The sequence below is a fragment of the Ochotona curzoniae genome, unplaced genomic scaffold, assembly GCF_017591425.1.
Source record: "Ochotona curzoniae isolate NIBS_2020 unplaced genomic scaffold, NIBS_Ocur_1.0 contig_1422, whole genome shotgun sequence".
Classification (NCBI taxonomy): Eukaryota; Metazoa; Chordata; class Mammalia; order Lagomorpha; family Ochotonidae; genus Ochotona; species Ochotona curzoniae.
In genome coordinates this window covers 22595-33586 of record NW_024465082.1, presented here as the reverse complement: position 1 = coordinate 33586, position 10992 = coordinate 22595, and the positions used below count along the sequence as shown (strand labels likewise).

Below are 10992 nucleotides of genomic sequence, written 5' to 3'. Positions count from 1 at the left end.
TTACTTTATTTAGTGTTTTTAACATGAAGTGATATTGGATTTTGTCAAAAGCTTTTTCTATATCTATTGAGACTATCATATGATTCTTCTTGAATTTTTTGATATGGTGTATCACGCTTATAACATTACATATGTTGAACCATCCTTGACAAGAAAACAGAAAAACAATCCAGGAAAAGGAAGATCTTTTCAATAGATGCTGTTGGGACAACTGGCTAATAGCATGTAGAAATAAGACCCAGGACCCACACTGTTCATAATACATAGAGATCAAATCTAAATGGATTAAAGGTCTAAACCTACACCCAGAGACTATCAAACTTTTGGAAGAAAAAGTTGGACATACTCTGCAAGACATAGGAGTGGGCAAAAACTTCCTAGAAACACCACTAAAAGCAAAAGAAGTTAAGACCAAAATAAACAAATGGGACTACACTAAGAAATTTCTGCAAAGCAAAGGAAACAACACAAAAAATAAGAAAACAACAGAGTGGGAGAAAATCTTTGCACACTATACAGAAGAAAAAGGGCTAATTTCCAGAATATACAGAGAGCCCCAGAACAACAATAACATCAAAACAAACATATCAAGAGCATAATGCTAAGGGCAATGAGCCAATCCTAAAAGGTCAGATATCATATGTTTGTTCTAATATGATATAATTTGATATCAAATGTAGAGATATCATATGTGAATCTTACTCTGTTAGTTAATGTTAATTATACTTGTATTTAATGTAAAAAGAACTTGTGATGTAATTCATTAATTAACCATCCACAAGAGGTGAATTGTTTATAACCACCTGAGACAGTCAGTGTCCACATATAACTATTATTGGTATGGCCCATAAATAACAAAGGCCTGATCCTCACGGTACCTACATTAGGGCCCCAGGATGCAAGAATTAATCTACAACAAAAAGTTATTCTTCTGTATGGCTTGGAGACACTCTAGTGGAATTATGATGGACTTGGGAAAATTCATGATAGACACACATTATGAACCCGGAGAGAACAGAGGGGAGGGGAGGGAACTTTGAGGTGGAGAGAGCCCACAGCCAACTAAACTGTATCCAAAAAACAATAAAAAAGACACATTATTTGTCAATAAAGTGAATTTATAAAATGCAACATAGTAAATGTAAGCTCTTTATATTGCATTAAATATCAAAAGAAATCTTGAAACACATATCGTGTTATCCTTGAATGTGCATCACGGAAAGATAAAATAGAAAATAAACATATAAATATAGTTTTTAAATGATGTACATTAGTTTAATTGCATCTGATAGTGAAAGTTTTACTTCATTCAAGTTTAGATTTTCTCCTTGTTTTATGTTATTCTGAAATTTCCTGTGCTCAGGGCCAACTACCTGTGCCAGGACTAGTGAGAACAGGTGCAAATAAAAGCTAGTGCAATGTGAGCGTTGTAGGGCAGACCTAGCATGTCAGTTCCACAGCATTCTCTATCTTGGACAAGTAATATTTATATTTGACTGGAAAAAGTCTGCCTCACACTGCTTAGCTGGCTAATGGTTCCAGTGTGAGTCAAAGAGGATGCTTGAAAGGTCTAGCAGAATGGATTAAGAATCTTATAGGTTGTGTGCAGGTGTGGATATGTTTGTGAAGAAGATAAATATCACTTTAAAATTGGGACGTATTGATGTAAAAAGAAGACCAGATGTGGCTGTTTTAATTAGGTTAAAGATTCACCTTTAGGCAAATTGTAACAAAAAGGTGTCTTGAGGTTGTAGCTGATAGAGTCCAGTTCCTGTATTTCTGAGTGTGTGGAATAAAATGGATTGAGTGAAACTGACCAAGGAGATTGAAGGTGAAACAACACAGCAGGCAGGGTGTGGCATCTCCATTAAGTTATCTTGACCTTGGCCCTCTGCACTGCTGAAGTGGAGGGTACCCTTTCAGTCTCCCAGAAATGAATTTGCCCTGGAGTATAATAAAGTGTAGGGAATGCAGCTTGAATTATGCTTTCAATGCAGCCATCACAGGTGCTCTGGATCAGAGATGTGTTCCCTGGTGACAAATATTTTCCTGAATAGGACTGAGGGAGGGGTGTGTTACTGCTTTACAAGTGCTGTGTTGCTTTGCTGAGATGATGACACCACAGCAGGATCAGGGGAATTCCACCACTAGTCTCCTGGAGAAGTGGGGGCAGCTTGAGAAATCAGCTGTGGCTTGTACTTGTAACGAAGTCAAACTTGTTGTTTTCCTCTTGTTGGTTGACAATGACTGAGAATAGACAACCTGCCCAGGCAGGCCTGCCTTGGAGAAATGTGTCCACAACTGAGAATATTGGAAGCCAGCTGCTCTCCTGGATTGTCTCCTAGAGAGCAGAAAAGTTCACTTTTTCCCTGGGGTGGCTCATATTCTAAGGATGTCAAGACCAGGGCTGTCCTGTTTGTACAGGTGAAATGACAGTGATGGGCCTGGAAGGAGATGAGCTGGTGTCATCCTTTCCCTATAACCACAAGTTGAGGACTCATCTCACAATGTATTCATATCAGAGGCTTAGCTGGGTGAGTGTCTTTCTCTTTGGTATGCACAGAAATAACAGCAGGAGTGGTCTGGGATGAAGTAGAGTAATTTTCAGGAAAATATTAGGAAAATTTTCTGTTCATGATAGCAATGTTAGGTTGATAAAATGATCTACTTTATGAATTGTGTAAGTACATATAGGAAAAGGTTTGTAAAAGTACAGTGGCAATTCTACTTATTCAAATTATTTTCAATTTATCCATTTTTATTTGATTCAATTAAATTTTAGCTAATGAGATGGACTAAACCTGAACTAATTCAGTATGTTTTGGTTATACCTATTTTGTTTTCCAATGTTTGGAAGTACTTTAAGCTGTTTCAGATAATTTTACCATTCTTCCACCTCTGGGATACATAAAGAATTAAGATGCTCTTAATGGTAAATTATAGTGCTTTCAATGGGTAATGATGAAAATGTTTCTATTATATGTTTTGTTGACAACATAATTTTCTTTCCATAAAATATGCTGTCTTATTTAAAATAATAGTTTACATAAAAATGCATGAAAGCATATATCACACTGGCCCCTCAAATACTTTCTTAAAATATATTTGATTTTTGCATTTAGTTTTTAAAATTAAAGTTACTCTCAGTGAAATAAGTCAATTTAGAAAGAACAAATACTATATTTTCTCTCTGATACAAGGGGACCTTTATACAAAATGTGAGATCGTAGCCTTTTCAATACTGGTTTTGCTATATTTCACGGATTTACATATTTTTGGTTTCATTTCATTTCTTTGTGCCATTTTTTTCTTATTATTCTGCACAGACTCATTGATCATACAGTAGCATTGTTTGCTTCAAGAACCTTCTTATTTTTCTTTTTCATGTCTTCAGTGATATTGGTAATCCAGTAACATGTTATTTAACTTCTGGTTGTTGTAAATTTCATGTTTTTCTTCCTGCTGTTGATTTACTTTATGGCTTTTCACTTAGTGGTGTATATGGCAACTGTGTAGTAGGGACTATCATATCCAGATATAACTGAACAATGCATCATGCATCTCTACTTCGAAGTGTATCTTGGCAATAGGGTAATAACTGTTTGCCATCGTTCATATCTACAGTATAAAGATCAGCTGAAACAGCAGAATGATGGACTTAGTACTATTTATGAAGGAAGATACTACTGTAATAAAATTGAGGGGCACGTTGGTGGGGGAGAGGGCAGGGGAACAGAGGAAGGGAAATCCCAGATCCTATGGAACTGTATCATAAAAATAAGTTAAAAATAAAATTAGCAGACTTGTAATACTGCTCAGAATGTTAAAATTTTTACAGAAGTAAGAGAAATAATTTGCAATACCTGATGGGAATTATATATATAATGAACAATGATCACCACATCAATATTTCTGATTTCCTTTACTTGATTCAATTGAATTTGACCTCTAAAAGATTTATGCATGAAAAGTTCCTATTCAATTTTAATTTAGTTGCATAAATCTTTCAGCTTTCTCAAGAATGCTGTCAAGTTTGAGTCACAATGGAATTCTAGTGTTTAAGAGCATGTAAAATGAAAGAAAATTAAGAAGCAAACATGATATTGTTGTGAATAAAATGCAGTGAATTGAGAGAAATTATCCATTTTTGGCTGTACAGGTATAACATCTATTGATTTTTTTCAAATATCATTGATTAATAGGCTTTAAAATTTTCATTTTAAGCTTTATGAATTCATGGCTTAAAGAGAGAGGAATTCAGGTACCCTGGACACAGTGGGTTAGAGATCGTGAACACAGATCCTATTGTTTATTTTTCTATGAATTCACCAAATGACAGGATTGATAGGGCTGTCACATCCTCTTGTGTGATAATCAGGTAGGCATGGGATTTGCCCTGATAACTGTTTTATTCTATTCTATTACTTATTTATTTATAATGCTTTCAAAGTGCACTTTTAGGCAGCATTTCTGAGAGAAGATTTGGGGTTCCCCAGATTCACAGTTTATGTTTGGTCCTGATGTATTTTTGCCTGCTCCCTATCCAGCCATATGACTCTTAGTTAATGTTTTTCTTCAAAGGCCATGGAAATTAAAATTTGGGATTATGAATCTGTGTTTAACCCAAGGAATAGTGACACATTGAAGTAATTCATTTCTATTGGATGTTTATCATACAGTAACATTCTGGCATTTGTACTTTTTATTAAAGAAATTCTTGTATGGAGTTAATCATGGTTGAAAAGATGTTTATCTGATGATTCTGCCAGCTGATTCAATTCCATTAATAAGCAGTACCAACATAGAAACATTTATCTCTTCATCTGAAATTCTTTTTTTTTTGGTGGTTATAATATTTCTTTTTTTATTTACATATATTTTTTGTTGCATTTCATTTTATAGCAACATTTTGTAGGCTCTGATGTTCCCCCTTCCCCTCCCCGTGCCTTCCCCCCCCATGGTGGATTGCTTCACCTTATTGCAGTATTACAGTTCAAATCCAGTCTTATTTCTTTCATTGCAAGCATGTGCCATGCATAGAGTCAAGTATCTTATTGCCCAGCTGAATTCAACAGTTTCTTGGGGAGAACACACTTTAGTGTCATGTTATGTGTCTTAAGAAATATGGTAAAACTTATGACGAAGATAACTGGTGATTAACCTAATGAAAAAGTAACATATTTTATCATCTATATTCATAGTTTTAAAGTTTACAATCATTCCATATCCACTCATAAATGCAACTATAATTTTCTATTCATACTAGAACAATACTTTAGTAATTGATACAGTGATTAACAGGGGAAAGATGGTTTATATTGGAAAATCATAGTGATTGTGCTGCCAGAAGGTACAATGGCATCCCATCTCAGAGTGCAAGATAAAGTTCTGGTCACTTCATGCTCCTGATGCAATTTCTTGTTGCTAATTCACTTGGGAAGTAGTACTGAGGGCTAAAGTACTTGGACCTCCTATACACATGGGAGACCCACATAGAGTTCTTCAGCTCTGATTTTGGACAGGACCAGCCACCACTAAATAGATATTTAGGTGAGTTAAGTATTAAGTGGAGGATTCCCTCTTTCTCTACTTGCTCTCTGGTCATTTTTTTCTTTTGAAAAATCATATTTAAAATATGCCTTCCATACAAATCACCCCTACATTTTTTTAATACATAATAAATTTTATTTTTTTAGCTACATTTATTTTTTTATAACTCCGTAAATACAGATTTAATAATTGTTTTTTTTTCTCTTTCAAAAAATTTTTTTTATTGTTGCTTACATTGTATTATGTAGTACAGTTTTATAAGCGCTGGGGATTCCCCCCACCCCTCCCATACCCCTCCCCCCATGGTGGATTCCTCCACCTTGTTGCATAACCATAGTTCAAGTTCAGTTGAGATTCATTGCTTGCAAACACATGCCTAGCATAAAGTTCAGCGTCTTATTGTCCAGATAAGTTCAGTGGCCTCTTGGGGAGACCTTCTATGGTCTGAAGATAGGTCTAACAGAGTAAAGATCCGGTCAGTTAAAAGCCCCAACAAGGCCTCAGTATCAATATACAACATTATGGAATTAATTGACATAGTATTGGGTAAACAATATGTTAAAAATAATGCAAGTTCCATTCTTCGAAACTTCAAAACAACCAAAAAACCAAAACAAACAAGCCACTCAAGAAATGGGCACGGGAAATGGGCAAACATTTCACAAAGGAACAAGTCCAAATGGCAAACAAACATATGAAAAAATGTTCCAGCTCCCAGGCAATAAGGGAAATCCAAATTAAAACATCGATGAGGTACCACCTAACACCAGCAAGATTGGCCCACATAAACAAGAACACCAACGACGCTTGCTGGCGAGGATGCGGGGAAAAGGGAACCCTACTCCACTGCTGGTGGAGCTGCAAATTGGTACAGCCTTTATGGAAATCAGTCTGGAGAACACTCAAACAACTCAAAATCTGCATACCATATGACCCAGCAATAGCACTCCTAGGAATATATCCAAAACACCTGTCTTACGACAAACCAACATGCATCCCTATGTTCATTGCAGCACAATCAGTAATTGCAAAAACATGGAAGCAACCAAAATGCCCATCAGCAGAAGATTGGATAAGAAAGCTTTGGTTCATCTACTCCATGGAATACTACTCAGCTATTAAAAAAAAAACAAAATGCAGTTCTTTGTGGCTAAATGGGCACAACTGGAAACTATAATGCTAAGGGAAATGAGCGAATCCCAAAAGATTAGATACCACATGTTTGCCTTGATTTAACCTGTAATTTTTTGTTTGGTTGTTTGTTATTTTTTGAACCTGTCATTGATACTGTCTCACCCCTACATTTTTTACAGATGGCTGTTCAGTATCGTTATAATTATTCTGTATTGTGTACATGTCTAATGCAAGCCCAAGGACTTCATCACCAGTCTCTTGGTTCCTGGCTCAATTATTTGTGGTATTTTTTTCGCCAAGATCTATGATTACATAAACACTTTGGAGTTTAATATGAAAGTCAAAATAAAGAGGGTGAGTATTGTCCACACTTTCTGTCTCCTTATTGATCCCTGGGCCTCACTTCAGTCCTAGACAACCCAGGTTGTCACCCCATGCATTGAGAACCGAGTTCCACATTCAGATTTCAGGAATGATTGTTTTGTTAAGAGAAGAACTAAATTCCTGTTTACAATGAGATTAACATAGGCTATCATGTCCAAACTTTCTTACCCTTATTTCTCTCAGGAGAGTAATATTTTATTACAAATTCATGAATTGTTCCCTGATGCCACTACCAGATTACTCAGATCCAAACATAAAATGAAAAAAAAAATTTGAAGCTCAAATAAATAATAAAGGAGAATTTTAGGGTTAAATGTATGACATATGTAGACAATGAAAGTTGTTAGGTTATGTGAATTAAAGCAGTTTTCAAGTAAATCATGCAAATATTTTAAATTAGCTGTTAATATTCATGCACAGTAAGCAGGTCTTTTCTCACTTAATTTATATATTAAGATCAGCCTCATGGGGAAAGGAGGATATTTGATGCTCTGTAGGAGCAAATCTGTTTCAGGGCATTTTTGGTATTTACAGAATGAGGAAAATTAGTTAGGAATAATCCCCCAAATATTTCTGTGTTAGATGAGGAAAGTACTGAAATTCTTATCCAGTATCCTTTATATAATTATTTCATTTTACTGCATGGCTAAGAATGTATGAATTAAGCCAATATAAGCCCATATATAAGTAAGAAAAATGACTGCACACATATGTTCCATGCTTAAATATATTATTGAAATCAAATGTGAGTCTTCAAATACTTAAAGATCCAATCACTTGGTCAAATTTATGCTAATCCCATGTTGTTATGAGCGTGAATGCTCACGTTTATGGAGCAATCAGTTATCAGTTCTGATACACCTGTGTTTTTGCTTTCCCAGATAAAGCCTTTAAGAAAGTTCACCAACCATCCAAATGTACAGTGTGTCCTTCCTTAAGTCATGCAAGTCATGTGGCTGTAGAAGAGTGCTTTTCCTTTTCCATCCATTCCTGAATGTTAATTATTTAAGATAAGATGTGTGTGTGTGTGTGTGTGCTTCTTCAGAGTACCTCAAAAAGTTTAGAAAGAGCAAATTAAAAGTAAGACTGCTTTCTGGAGGGTTGTTTTTATGCCAAAATTGAGAGGTTTAAAAGAGTCAAACATTAATATAATGACAAAACACTTATTGTAGAAAAAGTAGTGCAGAAATTTTAAATCCAGGAATTTCCAGTTTGCATTCAGGGCTCATAATGTGTGGGTAAAATAAAAAGGATGATTTGTGGTGACTTTCATAAAAAAGAAAACATATGACATGAGGTCTCTCTTTGTTTTATAGGCATGTAAAATGTCCTAGGTGTGCAGAGATATACAAACTATCTAATTATGTTATCATTAAAACGCGTGTATTTTTTCCAAGCTGGCATTGGGATATCAGCCAATGCCTTCCTCCTTGTCTTCCACATCTTCACATTCCACCAGGCTCATAGGCCAAGGCCCACTGATATAACCAAATGTCACCTGGCTTTTGTGCACTTAGTGATGCTGCTTACTACAGTGGAAATTTTGTCTGCACACATGTTCAAGTCAGTGAATTTTCCAAGTGACTTTAAATGTAAGGTTTCATACTATGTGAGCAGGGTGACACGGAATCTCTCCATCTCCACCACCTGTCTCCTGAGCATCGTTCAGGTCATCATCATCAGTCCCAACTCCTACTTGTCAAGATTTAAGCACAAACTCACAAGTTATATTGTCATTGCTTTCTTCTCTTTTTGGTCCCTCAACCTGTCTTCCAATAGCAACATGATCATCTATGCAGTAGCTTATTCCAACAGGACCAATCTACTCGATGTCAGTAAATACTGCTCACTTTCCTCAATGAACTCTGTCATCATGACACTATTTCTCACACTTATATTGTCTCAGAATGTCTTCTTTATAGGAATGATGCTGCTCTCCAGCATGTACATGGTGATTTTTTTATGTAGCCATCAGAGGAAGTCTGAGTACCTTCACAGCACGAGCATTTCCCCAAGAATCTCCCCTGCCAAACAGGCCACGTGTACTGTCCTAGTGCTGGTGAGTTTCTTTGTGATTATGTACTGTGTGGATATGACCATCGCATCCTTCTCATCCATACTCTGGAAATATGAGCCAGTTGTCGTGGATATCCAGAGACTTGTGGAAAATATCTACGCCACTGTGAGTCCTTTGGTGCTTATTAGTTCTGATAAAAGGTTAATTGGCATTCTGCAAAATGTGATTGGTATGAAAACAACGTTAAATTGATGAAACGAATATTACAACTTTTTTGTCCAGTAATTTAAAAAATCTAAGATTTTCATGCAGTTTAAATATGCAAGATTTTGTCTCGTGGTTTTGTCTTATATCGTAATATTTTGTAATTTGATGCTGTTGAAGTCTATATGCCTCTCATGATTCGAAGTTCTCAATTTAATAACCTTTCTGTCCCTTATACTATCATAATACGGTAAATGAAAGTAGTTTTTCAGTTTGCTTTTGGAACTCTTTCTGAAACTTAATCCCTTTGTCTTTGTGTTGGGAAAGTGATGTAAATCTTACACCTGTGTGTAATAGTTATCTGAGATTTCTTAACTTTATATAAATGAATAATTTTAGCAATTGTTAACCAAAATGTGAAATAATAAGCATGTGTTCTTACTGACAATTCCATTATTGACTAGATAAAGCAGTGAGGTGAAGGGGACACTTTATTTTATAGAGCAAATAATTTATTTAAAATTTCATGCTCTAGGAGATAAAGCCTAGTTCTCTACTTCTTAAGAGTGACTATGCATGGAAAATAGAAAGTGAATGAAAAACTTCATCTGTAGAAAAATATGAAAAAAAATAATTCCTTCAGCTTCTATGATCTAGGCAAAATAAAAGCTAAGTCATGTTGACAATATGTACTTTGAGCATTCTGTGATGATGGTTTATCCTTAGTTATATCATCTCCCCAATTCCCATGACTTCAATTTATTCATGGAAAGACTAACACGTTCTAGTAGAGACCCACCTACAAAAGTGTTGATCATTATTTCCAAAAGTTGCAAGGTGAAAAGCAGCATATAGTTAAATAGATGTGCGAGAGATTCACCTATGCTTTCACAGGGAATAAGCAAAGTATGAATCACAATGTTGGATTTTGAAGCGCATGCCTGAGAATGAACACAGGAACCTGGTAAAGAAGCATGGAACCTTGAAAATGATGAAGTCCTAGGATGGTAGGTGGGAAATAAAAACAAAAGAGAAGTCATAGTGCAACCCAGGTAGAGGCCTGCAGTCTAAATTTCAGGGCTGGTGATTATCATTCTCGTTTTTGTGCGTAGCGCATCCTAAAGCATTATTTCTAAGCCTCCATGTATTGTGGCAAATTCTTTAAATGTCTGTATTGGAAGGTCTCTGTTTCATGTTGGTGAATAAGATATTCTGGTTGGAAGTCTCTTCATTTAATGACCTGGCCTTATTCTCCGCATTCTTTTTAGTTGTAAGGTTTCTGATGAGGTATCAGTTGTTGATAGTATTGGAGATCCTCTGAATTTCATATGACATTTTCTCTCATGGACATCTTAGAAGCTCCTCTCTATTAATGTTGAGAGATTTACTCTAGTGTGTTGTTGTGAAGGTTGTTTTCATATCATGCTCATTTGGAGTTCTATGTGCTCCCTACAGAACTTTTTCCATATTAGGGAAGGTCTTTGCTGTTATAGGCCTTCTAATCCATTTTCTTTTTCAACACCTTTGGGAACTTCTAAGATACATATGCTTGGTTACTTGGCTTTTGTCTCACCAAACTAGAGCACTCTTTTGAGTTTTCCTGATTTTTTCCCTGGCTTTTTGTCAGTATATGCTGTTCCCAAGCATTTGTCTTTTATCTCATGTTTTTTTTTTCCCCTCTGGTAATGTTTCAGGATATAAAA

General features: G+C 35.7%; 1 protein-coding gene across 1 annotated transcript; it reads left to right on the top strand.

The window, feature by feature from the left end:
- The first annotated feature begins 8431 nt into the window (after window positions 1-8431).
- LOC121147014 (putative vomeronasal receptor-like protein 4) lies at window positions 8432-9337 on the top strand. The gene has a single exon (XM_040966678.1). It carries the CDS (start codon window positions 8432-8434, stop codon window positions 9335-9337), a length of 906 nt encoding a protein of 301 aa, XP_040822612.1.
- The last annotated feature ends 1655 nt before the right edge of the window (window positions 9338-10992 follow it).

Coding starts and splice junctions, on each gene's coding strand:
- LOC121147014 (XM_040966678.1), top strand. CDS start 8,432: ATGTTATCATTAAAACGCGTGTATTTTTTCCAAGCTGGCATTGGGATA.